Here is a 15,482-nt window from a genome sequence, read left to right as displayed (position 1 = left end):
TCTACATGCCTAGGGTACAGTTAGAAAAAGAATCTCACATTTGAATGAAATAGTTATGCTTCCTCCCTTCTACCCTACTGAGTGAGATATCACCAGTAATAACAGTTAAAGAATAGGCTGAATGAACCCCAAGTCCAAGGTACTAAAGCACACCATTCTATCTTTTTTTTTTTTCTTTTTGCGTTACGCGGGCCTCTCACTGTTGTGGCCTCTCCCATTGCGGAGCACAGGCTCAGCGGCCATGGCTCACGGGCCCAGCCGCTCCGCGGCATGTGGGATCTTCCCGGACCGGGGCACGAACCCGTGTCCCCTGCATCGGCAGGCGGACTCTCAACCACTCCGCCACCAGGGAAGCCCCACCATTCTATCTTGAAAGGGTAGCCCATCTCTTTCTAAATAAACCATAGTGTAGTGGTGAAGAATGTGAAGTCAGGAGCCAGTTGGTACAGTGTGCTATGCATTTACTAGGCAAATATTCCATGTATCTTATTTTAGGATGATTTAGCTGCTAGAGTTTGTCTAAAACCTAATTTTTTCCTCAAAAAAATTCCAATGTCAAACTGTTTAAAACTGATATATATTAAGAAAATTAAAGGAAAAGAAATCAGCCAACACTCACTGAGCACTTTACTAAGTGACTGGGACTGTTTTAGTTGCTTTACATGTGTTTTTAATCCACCAACACTATGAGGTAGACCTTACAAAACAAGAAAACAGACATAAAGAGGGGAAATATAGCTAGTACTGTAAAGGGACTGGGATTCAAACCGTAATAGTCTGCAGTCTTAACTCTACTAAATTATTTCTATGAACTACAGGCTCCAAATTTTCTCCAGGAGTAATTTGTCCCAGACTCCATTTCTACATTGTCATATAGTTAGAACATATATTTCATTAGATTTAGTTTAAACAGACAAATTAATATGGAAGATTTAAAAACATTTACCTGCATCCAGTATGCCCTGGGCCAGAATAGCGCCAAACTTGGCCATGACATCATCGTGTTTATCATTGATGACTTTCGAATACAGCTGTCTGAACTGATTCACCTGAAGGAACAAGAAAAACAATTATAGTCTAGTTCTATTCACTTGCTGTGTCATTTTCGAGCGGGGAATAGACTGCTCAAATGGCAATGAAACCTGAGTTCTGATTCACAACATTCAAAAAGAGAGCGTTCTGGGCTTCCCTGATGGCGCAGTGTTTGAGAATCTGCCTGCCAATGCAGGGGACACGGGTTCGAGCCCTGGTCTGGGAAGATCCCACATGCCACGGAGCAACTAAGCACGTGAGCCACAACTACTGGGCCTGCGCACCTAGAGCCTGTGCTCCACAACAGGAGAGGCTGCAATAGTGAGAGGCCCGCACACCGCGATGATGAGTGGCCCCCGCTTGCGCAACTAGAGAAAGCCCTCGCACGGAAACGAAGACCCAACACAACCAAAAATAAATAAATAAATTTATTAAAAAAAAAAAAAAAGAGAGGGTTCTGGACCGGATTTGAAGGCAGAACAGTCCCATGGTTGAAATCATGGATGTCATGACTTTTCTGGTATGGGAGCACCAGCTCTGTTTTCAATCCTCATTCCACAGTGGATGATTCAGACTCAGGGGAATGTTGAGTGTGATTTCATATTGTACCACTGTTAGTCAGCAGGCTTAAACAGTTCAAGTGAACACTAAGGCTTTCAGTGAACTCTGAATTACACCTCTTCTGCTCACCATCAACCTACAGATTTCCTAATCAGCACAGTCCTTCAATTCTACCTTACAACAAACTACCTTTCACTGCAGCTGTGTGAGGCATATTTTGGATTTATATTCACATATACAATAAAGATTTTCATTATGCTTACACATCAATTTTCAGAGGACACATCACAATAATTACTCTTACCAAAAGAATACATCAAGGGACTTCCCTGGTGGCGCAGTGGTTAAGAATCCGCCTGCCAATGCAGGGGACACGGGTTGGATCCCTGGTCCACGAAGATCCCGCATGCCGTGGAGCAACTAAGCCTGTGTGTCTCAACTACTGAGCCTGTGCTCTAGAGCTTGCGAGCCACAACTACTGAGCCTGCACTCTAGAGCCCGTGCTCCGCAATGAGAAGCCACCGCAGTGAGAAGCCTGTGCACGCCAAGGAAGAGTAGCCCCCACTCGCTGCAACTAGAGAAAGCCCGCGCGCAGCAATGAAGACCCAATGCAGCCAAAAATAAAATTAATTAAAAACAAAAAGGGAAAAAAAAATCTTAAAAAAAAAGAACACAGCAAAATGGAATATATGCTGACTCATTCAGGGAGGGATTACTGGTAATTTTTGTTCGCTTCTTTATTATTTTCTGTATTTTCTAAAATTAACATCTATTATTTTTATAATTAGAAAATAATATTTATAAAATATATGTTCTCATCAAAATATCTGATTTTTGGGTGACAATAAGGGAAATATTTTATGCTTCCTCCATGTCTTACACTTCTCTATTTTCCCACCAAGTGCTTTTCAAATGGTAAGCACCCAGAAAGGAGTCGGCTTGTTCAAGAAGCACATGATCACCAGAGCTCCCCAAATCTGCCAAAGGCAGAAAATATTGAATTTGAGTTTCCCAATATAATGATTTTATCTGCATTACATATTCTTTCAGAATCTCTTACCCTTTTCATTTATCTTGGTCGGGGAGGCCACACTGTGATACAGCGCAGAGTAACATAGGGTCAGACAACACTGGCTTATAAACACCTCTGCTCTAATAAGCTGTTTGGGTAAGTTACTTGGCTTTTCTGAGTCTCAGTTTCTTCGGCTGCTGTAAGGACTATATGAAGTAATACATATGTAAAGTAATGTGTAAAAGTAATGTGCAAAAGGCATTTTATGATTCAGTAAGCATGGCTGTCTTACCATATCAGAGCAGAGTCCTACCAGTCCTCCATGACTATCCTCTCTGCAACCTAAATACTGCTATCAAAATGATATTCCTTAAAATGGTTCTCACTTATTTATTCATAGGCAACGACAGAATGTGATAGCGAAAACAATGAACTAGCTCTGCCACTACCCAGCATATGACCATTAGCAATCCACTCACTTCTTTACATCTTACTTTCTCTAACTATAAAACCCTGCACGATGAGATCATCACAAAATTCCCTTCTAGTTTTAAAAATCCTAAGGTTTGATGATTTTACTCTGGTTCAACAAGTCAAATTCCTTTGATTCTTAACTTATTTTACATGAACACTTATATTACCTTATATAGGATGGAAATTTTATGTGCTAAGTTTACATGAACTTACAAAAAGAAACGTTGGACAAAGCACTGTATGTACATTATAAGGAAGAACTTAAATATAAAACCACATCCCAAACAACAGGACATCTGGTGAAACTAAAAGATGGAATAAAAAAAATCAATGCAAATACATAACGGGTTTATCCAATCAATATTAAGTAGACTAGTACTTTAAAAAAGCTAGTTTTTGTTCATCACTTAAAAATTTTTCCTCACATTTTATTACTTATGCAGCAGTAACTTAATTTTCATTATTACGATTCTTCATAAAGAATTATTATATTAGGTTAGGATAGTATCTTATTTGGAAGGCGACTTTGAGCCCATCTGGTCTACTCTGCCTAATTTACAGATGTGAAAAATGGAACCAAGATAGGTAAAATGACTGGCTTGCTTGTGATTACAAACAATTAATTGCAGTCATGGCTAAGGATCATGATTTTCTGACTCAATTTCATCGCTATGAATAGTATGGCCCCCACATAAAACAAATTAGAATTTGTAGGAGAAAATCATATTAATTTCCCATTTTATATTATGATAATCTCACAGAAAAGACAATTAAATTTCAGACAATGCTGTGACCCATGCCTTCTGCTGTGCCTGATTATCTAAAATCTACCTTCTCCAAATCCTGCATTTAAAACACTCATCATGTTTTTAACTCTGTACACCTTATACTGTTGGAAAAAAACAAAACCCATACTTCTATGTCAGCGAGAAAAATAAAGGATGGGAGAAGGGCATAAAGTTCCATAAACGTCTTTTCTGTGGTTACTTATCACCTAGGTGTGTCTCTTCCTGTTTTTTTTTTTTTTTCCTGTTTTCCTGGATATAGAAATGAAGCTGTACATCAGGGATCAGTTTTAGAGGTTTTTTTTCCCCTCTTCTCTTTCTATGACATTACATTAGTTCTTATGACTTCAACTAGGTATATAATTCCTTCCATGAACTCACTGAGGCCCGAAGAATTTTGGAATTCAGAATTTAGAAAGGTGACATGGTGCACACACCATAAGTTATGCAATATGCTCAGTGGAGCGTGGGGGTAATATCTCGTAATCAACCAAATTAATATTTCTGAAGCAGCAAAATGAATGTTTACTAAATGGGATAAAGGCTATAAATGAGTTCATACTGGCTCAGATTTTACAGCCAAACGAGTCCTTAAAGACAGACAAAACTCTTAGTTTTCAGACCTTTCTGTAAATTAGAATTGCAGATAAAGGCCATGAACTTATATAATTTATCTGGGCTAGCTCCCATCTCTTTCTTTAGTTCTGTTTTTTTTCCTATGCTCTCATCTTAAATCCAACTGACTTGCTATAATCTCAAACTTAACATGCCTAATGTGAAAATTATCTTTATTCTTTTTCAAGATTCCTGGCAATGCTATCATGATTTTCCCACTATCAATATCCCAAGTGATGTTTTCAGCTCCCTCCTCAATCTTATTAGTATTATTTTGTTCATGGTAGTTGGTTGTGCCTTTTCTTTATATTACCACCAACACTTTTAGGGTCCAAATCCCTGTCTTACTTAAGGCAACAGTATGGTAATACAAATTACTATTTAAAAATGTGTTATGCTGTAAAATAAAACCTTATAATATAAACCTTCATGCTGATTTATTTTAAAACTGCAAAAGCTGATCAAACTTGGCCAAATATGATCCTACTTCCAAAAAGGGTACATGCCAGTGGTGGGAGAAGCTTCCTTGTAATAGGCCTCAGGCTAGATGATATTAGGCAAGGAGGAGCACAGGATCCCATTCTTACACTTTAATATTTTTATCTGATTCTATATATGATACTTGTTATATACATGTTCAAATAACTGCTAACAGTGGAGTTCACTTAATAAGAAAAACAGAAGATAGATCCTTCATAAAGAGTTGGGTTCTGGAGACAAAATAACTCCAAGGACCCATAAAAGAACAGTATTCTAGTTAAATGGTTCTGAACCTCTGGTCTAAGAGCCTTCTAAATTGGGTTTGTAATCACCCAAGGGTGTATGTATGTTCTGGGGTCTATGTTTGTGAGAGTGAGTGAGCAAGAAACTGGCAGAAGAAAAGCAAAGATGTACTGGAGTTAGTTAAGCTAAGACCACAATGTGTAGAGCTTAGTGTTTAGACAGCATTCTGTAAAAGGATGTGAGGTAGATCATGACTGCATAAAAAACATTTCCTTTGGAAATTTCCATTAAAAATCTCACAAAATATCTGAGAAATGTCCCTTCTGTATTCCTTTGAGGAGGGGGTTATAGTCTTGATGAAATTAACACTTGATCTTTGATTTCAAGGCATTTTCATGGACTGGTTTGTAACCTTGTGACTAGGACTCTGTAGCCTTGAGAACTTACTTCTCTTCAAGCTTGTTAACAGCTTTTTCTTTTCAGCAATATCACATACCACTCCAAAAGAATATCAATTTTTTAAATTTTGGCCACGCCACGTGGCTTGCAGGATCTTAGTTCCCGGAGCAGGGACTGAACCCATGCCCCCTGCAGTGGAAGTACGAAGTCCCAACCACTGGACCGCCAGGGAATTCCCAGAATATCAATGTTGCCTTCTTCGCAATTATCAGGTAAGAGAGAGATATAAACTATATATAGCCTACAAAGCTCTTGATCACATGCTTAAGAGCAGAAAACGATGAAACAGAACTTAAAGTTTAAGGATTCATGAAGTGAGTAACAATTTTACTCTAAGGGATAGTGTTTCCAGAAAGAACATCTGTTGTATACACTTTTGCTTTTGTAGTCACTGGGGTACACATTTAACTTTCCCCATTGAGTTTATATTAATGGCACAGCCTACCAGCTATAACTGCATTTTAACATTCTTATCAATACCCAAGATTCTGATACAATGTGAAGACGCAAGTGTACACCACATATTCACATCAGCTAAGACTTCATTCAACAAAATTTATGGAATGATTACAAAATACTAATTATTTAAACTGCTGTATTTTTTACATTTTCTAAATATGAAAAAGTTTTATTTATTAGAATAAATAGTTGAAAGGTTTTTGAAACTATACAGCCTACCCTAACCTAACCCCACCCCCATTACAAAGTACTCTGCCATTGTTGGTACAGAGCTTATGGTTATAAAATCAATGAAATCCTATAGCAGAGGATGGGAAGATGGCAAAACATTTGTCATGTTCACAATACACATAACAAGAAAGCAACATGCGAGGTCAAAGTGAATAAATATCTATATATTACTGTTAGGGGACGTGCCTTCCATGGTCAAACTTCCCTCTTTAATGACATTACTCAGTTGGATAACCTCCAGCTGATAAAGCTCAACAGAAGATCAAAAGTAGAAATAAAAGATGCAAAAGCTACTCATAACTGCTCTATTTAAAAACAAAAACCAAAAAGAAATGTGGTCTGCTTGAAAAGATGTTTATATTCTAGAAGATACAATATATTAAATAATGTATTATTAAAAGAGGATGAGAAGTTTGATTCTATTTTTGCAATAATCCAATTTTTATAAGTCTTAAAAGTGATTTTAGGAGAGAGTAGGACTGGATTAAAAAAAAAAAAAAAAAAGGACAACAAAAATGATAGCAACTGCTCAGAAAAGGAAATCTATTAAAGCTCCACAGAATAATCAATGAGTTCTGAAATTTTTTTTCTCCTCCTCCCCAGTCTATCTATTGATACTTTGCTAAAAATGAATCTGCTTAATGAGGCAGAAGACAGTATACCAGTGGCTTTTTCTGTTGTCAATTTCTTTGACTGTTTCTTATATAGGAGCAGAATTATACAAGGTTGTTAAATGCCCTAACTTTAAATTAAGAATTAAAGATCTGAAATTACTGCATAAGCTATATACATCTATTAAACATGTCACACATGGTAATTTTTAGTATATGTAATAAGATTTATGCACTTTCTGTTTCTCAACAAAATGAGAAGTTCTGGGTGAGGTGCCAAGATACATTAGTTACCGAAGTCTGAAATGAGGTCTGAGAGACTAACATGAGGAAATTTTAAAACAGATGCCTCAAAATCTGTTAGGGGGCCATCCACAAGGTATATATGAGGACTTGATTGTATCAATAGAAGGATATGTGAAAAGGATTTCTCTACGGGGAAAACTGGGCTTTAAGTCTTTCCCACTAACACTAAGCCTAGAGATGGGCTTCAGAGAGACCATGTGGTGAGCATGTGGTGAGCCTAGTATGATCAGTGGTCATTGTGCACTGACATCTGACACATGAGTTATGAGGCATTAGCTATTGACTGAGGCACAAGCAATGAGAGAGAGAGGGGGAGAGAGAGGGAGAGGCAGGCAAAGGTGCACTGAGAGCCAATTATACTCCTACCTACAAGAAGGGTAAAAAATGCAATAGTGTTTCTGTGGACAGATTTGGGTCAAAGAAGAAAGAAAGCCTTCCTGGAGCCATTTGAAACCCTGCCCAAGGGATCTCCAATGACAGCAATGACATTCTAACAGAGAATCTGGATGTACTCATTTCTAAACTGAGATTGTATATATTATATAAAGTTTTTATTACCTCAGAAGGATGGATCAAAAAAAATCACAGACCACTTAGTTTGCATCTTGTATCACAGGAACAAGTTATCCTACTGAATAAATTTTAAAAGCACAGCAGGAGGCAAAAATTCAAGTTGATTTTTATGATTTTGTCAACCCATGAGTTCTAATTTTTCAAGTATGGCTATATAACTAAATTAACAAAGTGACCATAAATTTATAAAAAATGCAATCAAAGAGTATTATATACTTAAAGTTCTCCTATTCTCCTACCTCTTTACTTTCTGTGAGTTCAGTGTACACCATATTTGAGGTAGAAATGTCCTCAAAAGAAGATAAGCTACCAAAGAAAAGCCTGAACCAGCTCTCTTCTAGAGAATTTTTTTGTTTGCTCACCTTGGGACAAGTGATTTCAGTCTGCTGGATCATGATGAGAGCCGAAGCTATGAGAGCTCCTTGCCTCACATAGTTCACAGGGTCATTTGTCATTGGTTCTAGCAAATTAATTGCTTCCTGAAAGCATTAACAAAAAAAACTTTTAATAAAGTTTATACAGCTAAATTTTCAGATTAGTTACTGTCTTTCTAAGTCAATATTTTCATCTAACATTGTAATCACAAGTTAATTTAAGACAACTTGGATGCAACAGTCAAAACTGAGTATGCTTTAAGTTTCAATATAATTGATGGTAAGTGAAAAGGAAGCTTACAACACAAGTGCTCCTGTCTTGGGGTAAAAGAGATAAAAAAGAAAGTAGAAAAAATGAGATTAATGTTTGATAAACACCTATTATTTTCCAGGTGCAGTGGGAGGTATTTTATATATATTATCCATTTAATCCTCTTCATCCTAAAACAACAATAACAGCAATACAAAACAATCTTTAAAAACAAAGAAACAGAGTTAGGTAAAGTAAATTGCCAAAAATCACATAAGTGTAGCAAACTCAGGCCAGTCTGACTCTAAGTATCCAACTTCCTTCAAATACTAGAGTAAGATAATATCTTAAGATGATTTTACAAAATCTAATTTAAAAAATTAAATAAATCGAATGTAAATTGAAACAAACAAAAAACAAAGAGAAACAAAACTCCCAAAACAAAAAAGATTTTACCTGCTAGGAGAATGGCAACACAAATTAAGTCAAATAGGACTAGAAATGATTCCATGGTTACACTTCCCACATATGGTGGGATTTTCCAAAATGTTTACCAGGATATCCCCAATATCATATTCTTCAGAATACCAGTTCTATGAAAACAGGATTCCTTGATTAAATAAGTTTGGGAGCTCCTGCATACTGTATATCACCCCCTCTTGCGATTCAAAAACGTATCTAGCACACCAAGGGCTCCAGGAGTGTACATATCGTAACAAAATGTTCAAGAAACCTTATTAAAGAAACTACTAGACCTTTGCATAGCCCAGCATCTGTTCATTGTATTTGACCAAGAACTCTTTTGCTCCATATAATTTCTATTACACACCCTGCAGGACCTTTGTTCAGTACCCCTTACAAGATCCTTAGGTAGGTATAAATTTGGAGGAACAAAGCAATTATTTTATATGATTATCAAACTTAATTTAATATAGTATGTCATTTCTCAAATGTCCTTTGTTCCAAAGCCAAGTAAAGGAAGAATAAATTGAATCCTTTTTTGGGGGGCGTGGGGGAATGACTTCAGATTTCCTTTCACGTTGATTTATTTACTTAAGAAATATCAGAGCAAGAGACTGGTTCAAGATAGCGGAGTAGAAGGATGTGCGCTCACTTCCTCTTGAGAGAGCACTGGAATCACAACTAACTGCTGAACGATCACTGACAGGAAGACACTGGAACTCACCAAAAAAGGTACCCCACATCCAAAGACAAAGGAGAAACCACAATGAGATGGCAGGAGGGGGGCAATCACAGTAAAATCAAATCCCATAACTGCTGGGTGGGTGACTCACAAACTGGAGAACACTTATACCACAGAAGTCCACCCACTGGAGTGAAGGTTCTGAGCCCCACGTCAGGCTTCCCAACCTGGGGGTCTGGCAACGGGAGGAGGAATTCCTAGAGAATCAGACTTTGAAGGCTAGTGGGATTTGGTTGCAGGACTTCAACAGCACTGGGGGAAACAGAGACTCCACTCTTGGAGGGCACACAAAAAGTAGTGTGCGCACTGGGACCCAGGGGAAGGAGCAGTGACCCCATAGGAGACTGAACCAGACCTACTGCTTGTGTTGGAGGGTCTCCTGCAGAGGCAGGGGGTGGCTGTGTCTCGCCCTAAGGACAAGGACACTGGCAGCAGAAGTTCTGGGAAGTACTCCTTGGCGTGAGCCCTCCCAGAGTCTGCCATTAGCCCCACCAAAGAGTCAGGTAGGATCCAGTGTTGGGTCGCCTCAGGCCAAACAACCAACAGGGAGGGAACCCAACCCCTCCATCAGCAGACAAGCTGATTAAAGTTTTACTGAGCTCTGCCCACCACCAGTCCCTCCCATCAGGAAACTTGCACAAGCCTCTTACACAGCCTCATCCACCAGAGGGCAGACAGCAGAAGCAAGAACTACAATCCTGAAGCCTGTGGAACAAAAGACACATTCTCGGAAAGAGAGACAAGATGAAAAGGCAGAGGGCTATGTACTAGATAAAAAAACAAGATAAAACCCCAGAAAAACAACTAAATGAAGTGGAGATAGGAAACCTTCCAGAAAAAGAACTCAGAATAATGATAGTGAAGATGATCCAGGACCTCAGAAAAACAATGAAGGCAAAGATCGAGAAGATGCAAGAAATGTTTAACAAAGACCTAGAAGAACTAAAGAACAAACAAACAGAGATGAACAATACAATAACTGAAATGAAAACTACACTAGAAGGAATCAATAGCAGAATAACTGAGGCAGAAGAACGGATAAGTGACTTGGAAGACAGAATGGTGGAATTCACTGCTGTGGAACAGAATAAAGAAAAAAGAATGAAACGAAATGAAGACAGCATAAGAGACCTCTGGGACAATATTAAACGCAACAACATTCGCATTATAGGGGTCCCAGAAGGACAAGAGAGAGAGAAAGGACCCGAGAAAATATTCGAAGAGATTATAGTCAAAAACTTCCCTGACACGGGAAAGGAAATAGCCACCCAAGCCCAGGAAGCACAGAGAGTCCCAGGCACAATAAACCCAAGGAGAAACATGGCAAGACACATAGTAATCAAATTGGCAAAAATTAAAGACAGAAAAATTACTGAAAGCAACAAGGGAAAAAATGACAAATAACATACAAGGGAACTCCCATAAGGCTAACAGCTGATTTCTCAGCAGAAACTCTACAGGCCAGAAGGGAGTGGCATGATATATTTCAAGTGATGAAAGGGAAGAACCTACAACCAAGATTACTTTACCCAGCAAGGATCTCATTCAGATTCAATGGAGAAATCAACAGTTTAAAGACAAGCAGAAGCTAAAAGAATACAGCAGCACCAAACCAGCTCTACAACAAACGCTAAAGGAACTTCTTTAAGTGGGAAACACAAGAGAAGAAAAGGACCTACAAAAACAAACCCAAAACAATTGAGAAAATGGTAATAGGAACATACATATCGATAATTACCTTAAACATGAATAGATTAAAAGCTCCAACCAAAAGATACAGGCTCTCTGAATGGATACAAAAACAAGACCCATATATATGCTGTCTACAAGAGACCCACTTCAGACCTAGGGACACATACAGACTGAAAGTGAGGGGATGGAAAAAGATATTCCATGCAAATGGAAATCAAAAGAAAGCTGGAGTAGCAATATTCATATCAGAGAAAATAGACTCTAAAATAAACAGTGTTACAAGAGACAAGGAAGGACACTACATAATTATCAAGGGATCAATCCAAGAAGAAGATATAACAATTATAAATATATATGCACCCAACACAGGAGCACCTCAATACATAAGGCAACTGCTAACAGCTATAAAAGAGGAAATCAACAGTAACACAATAATAGTGGGGGAATTTAACACCTCACTTACACCAATGGACAGATCATCCAGACAGAAAATTAATAAGGAAACATAAGCTTTAAATGACACAATAGACCAGATAGATTTAATTGATATTTATATGATATTCCATCCAAAAACAGCAGATTACACTTTCTTCTCAAGTGCACACAGAACATTCTCCAGGATAGATCACATCTTGGGTCACAAAACAAGCCTCAGTAAATTTAAGAAAACTGAAATCATATCAAGCAACTTTTCTGACCTCAACACTATGAGATTAGAAATCAATTACAGGGAAAAAAACCTAAAAAACACAAACACATGGAGGCTAAACAATACGTTACTAAATAAACAAGAGATCACTGAAGAAATCAAAGAGGAAATCAAAACATACCTAGAGACAAATATGACAATCCAAAACCTATGGGATGCAGCAAAAGCAGTTCTAAGAGGGAAGTTTATAGCTATACAAGCCTACCTCAAGAAACAGGAAAAGTCTCAAATAAACAGTCTAACCTTACACCTGAAGGAACTAGAGAAAGAAGAACAAACGAAATGCAAAGTTAGCAGAAGGAAAGAAATCATAAAGATCAGAGCAAAAATAAATGAAATAGAAACAAAGAAAACAACAGAAAAGATCAATAAAACTAAAAGCTGGTTCTTTGAGAAGATAAACAAAATTGATAAACCATTAGCCAGACTCATCAAGAAAAGGAGGGAGAGGACTCAAATCAATAAAATTAGAAATGAAAAAGAAGAAGTTACAAAAGACACCGCAGAAATACAAAGCATCCTGAGAGACTACTACAAGCAACTCTATGCCAACAAAATGGACAACCTGGAAGAAATGGAAAAATTTGTAGAAAGGTATAACCTTCCAAGACTGAACCAGGAAGAAACAGAAAATATGAACAGACAAATCACAAGTAATGAAATTGAAACTGTGAGTAAAAATCTTCCAACAAACAAAAGTCCAGGACCAGATCGCTTCACAGGTGAATTCTATCAAACATGTAGAGAAGAGCTAACACCCATCCTTCTCAAACTCTTCCAGAAAATTGCAAAGAACACTCCCAAGCTCATTCTATGAGGCCACCATCACCCTGATACCAAAACCAGACAAAGATACAACAAAAAAAGAAAATTACAGACCAATATCACTGATGAATATAGATGCAAAAATCCTCAACAAAATACTAGCAAACAGAATCCAACAACACATTAAAAGGATCATACACCATGATCAAGTGGGGTTTATTCCGGAGATGCAAAGATTCTTCAATATACACAAATCAATCAATGTGATACACCATATTAACAAACTGAAGAAGAAAAACCATATGATCATCTCAATAGATGCAGAAAAAGCTTATGACAAAATTCAACACCCATTTATGGTAAAAACTCTCCAGAAAGTGGGCACAGAGAGAACCTACCTCAACATAATAAAGACCATATATGACAAACCTACAGCAAACATCATTCTTAATGGTGAAAAACTGAAAGCATTTCCTCTAAGATCAGGAACAAGACAAGGATGTCCACTCTCGCCACTATTATTCAACATAGTTTTGGAAGTCCTAGCCACAGCAATCAGAGAAGAAAAAGAAATAAAAGGAATACAAATTGGAAAAGAAGAAGTATAACTGTCACTGTTTGCAGATAACATGATACTATATATAGAGAATCCTAAAGATGCTACCAGAAAACTACTAGAGCTAATCAATGAATATGGTAAAGCTGAAGGATACAAAATTAACGCACAGTAATCTCTTGCATTCCTATACACTAATGATGAAAAATCTGAAAGAGAAATTAGGAAACACTCCCATTTACCACTGTAAAAAAAGAATAAAATACCTAGGAGTAAACCTACCTAGGGAGACAAAAGACCTGTATACAGAAAACTATTAAGACACTGATGAAAGAAATTAAAGATGATACAAACAGATGGAGAGATATACCATGTTCTTGGATCAGAGGAATCAAAATTGTGAAAATGACTATACTACCTAAAGCAATCTACAGATTCAATGCAATCCCTATCAAATTACCAATGGCGTTTTTTACAGAACTAGAACAAAAAAGTCTAAAAATCTGTATGGAGACAGAGAAGACCCCAAATAGCCAAAGCAGTCTTGAGGGAAAAAAATGGAGCTGGAGGAATCAGACTCTGTGACTTCAGACTATACTACAGAGCTACAGTAACCAAGACAATATGGTACTGGTAGAAAACCAGAAATATAGATCAATGGAACAGGATAGAAAGCCCAGAGATAAACCCACACACCTAGGGTCAACTAATCTATGACAAAGGAGGCAAGGATACACAATGGAGAAAAGATAGTCTCTTCAGTAAGTGGTGCTGGGGAAACTGGACAGTTACATGTAAAAGAATGAAATTAGAACACTCCCTAACTCCATACACAAAAATAAACTCAAAATGGATTAGAGACCTAAATCTAAGGAAAGACACCATAAAACTCTTAGAGGAAAACATAGAAGAACACTCTTTGACATAAATCACAGCAAGAGATATTTTGATCTACCTCTTAGAGTAATGGAAATAAAAACAAAAATAAACAAATGGGACCTAATGAAACTTAAAAGCTTTTGCAAAGCAAAGGAAACTACAAACACGACGAAAAGACAACCCTCAGAATGGGAGAAAATATTTGCAAACGAATCAAGGGAAAAAGGATTACTCTCCAAAATATATAAACAGCTCATGCAGCTCAATATTAAAAACACAAACAACCCAATCCAAAAATGGGCAGAAGACCTAAACAGACATTTCTCCAAAGAAGACATACAGATGGCCAAGAAGCACATGAAAAGCTGCTCAACATCACTAATTATTAGGCAAATGCAAATCAAAACTACAATGAGGTATCACCTCACACCAGTTAGAATGGAATCATCAGAAAATCTAGAAACGACAAATGCTGGAGAGGGTGTGGAGAAAAGTGAACCCTCTTGCACTGTTGGTGGGAATGTAAACTGATACAGCCACTATGGAGAACAGTATGGAGGTTCCTTAAAAAACTAAAAATAGAATTACCATATGACCCAGCAATCCCACTACTGGGCATTTACCCAGAGAAAACTATAATTCAAAAAGACACATGCACCCCAATGTTCACTGCAGCACTATTTACAATAGCCAGGTAATGGAAGCCACCTAAATGCCCATCAACAGACGAATGGATAAAGAAGATGTGGTACATATATACAATGGAATATTACTCAGCCATAAAAAGGAAAAAACTTGGGTCATTTGTGGATGGACCTAGAGACTGTCATAGAGAGTGAAGTAAGTCAGAAAGAAAAACAAATATCGTATATTAACACATATATGTGGAACCTAGAAAAACGGTACAGATGAACCAGTTTGTAGGGCAGAAATGGAGACATAGAAGTAGAGAAGAAACGTATGGACACTAAGGGGGGAAAGTGGCGGAGGGATGGTGGTGGTGTGATGAATTGGGAGATTGGGATTGACATATATACACCAGTATGTATAAAATAGATAACTAATAAGAACCTGCTGTATAAAAAAATAAAATAAAATTCAAAAGAGAAAAATCAGAGCGATTAATAAATAATACAAATACCATATAAATGTATTCCTTTTCCTCACTTCCCTGAAAAATGTAGTGCCGTTGTTTAGAAGAGAAAGTTTTGC

General features: G+C 37.4%; 1 protein-coding gene across 3 annotated transcripts in view; it reads right to left on the bottom strand.

Annotated features, from left to right (window-relative positions):
* PSMD1 (proteasome 26S subunit, non-ATPase 1) overlaps positions 1-15,482 on the bottom strand; it is a 105,085-nt gene that overhangs the window by 22,557 nt on the left and 67,046 nt on the right. For all 3 annotated transcript variants that reach the window (XM_004262601.4, XM_033425533.2, XM_049712521.1), the window contains 2 exons: positions 8,204-8,320; positions 947-1,049 (listed from right to left, as the gene is read on the bottom strand). In XM_004262601.4, coding sequence (XP_004262649.1) covers positions 947-1,049; positions 8,204-8,320 — 220 coding nt within the window. The remainder of the gene's footprint in view (positions 1-946; positions 1,050-8,203; positions 8,321-15,482) is intronic.

This window comes from Orcinus orca, chromosome 7 (genome assembly GCF_937001465.1).
Source record: "Orcinus orca chromosome 7, mOrcOrc1.1, whole genome shotgun sequence".
Taxonomy (NCBI): Eukaryota; Metazoa; Chordata; class Mammalia; order Artiodactyla; family Delphinidae; genus Orcinus; species Orcinus orca.
The sequence above is the reverse complement of the archived record's forward strand: the minus strand, read 5'-3'. Positions and strand labels throughout refer to the sequence as shown.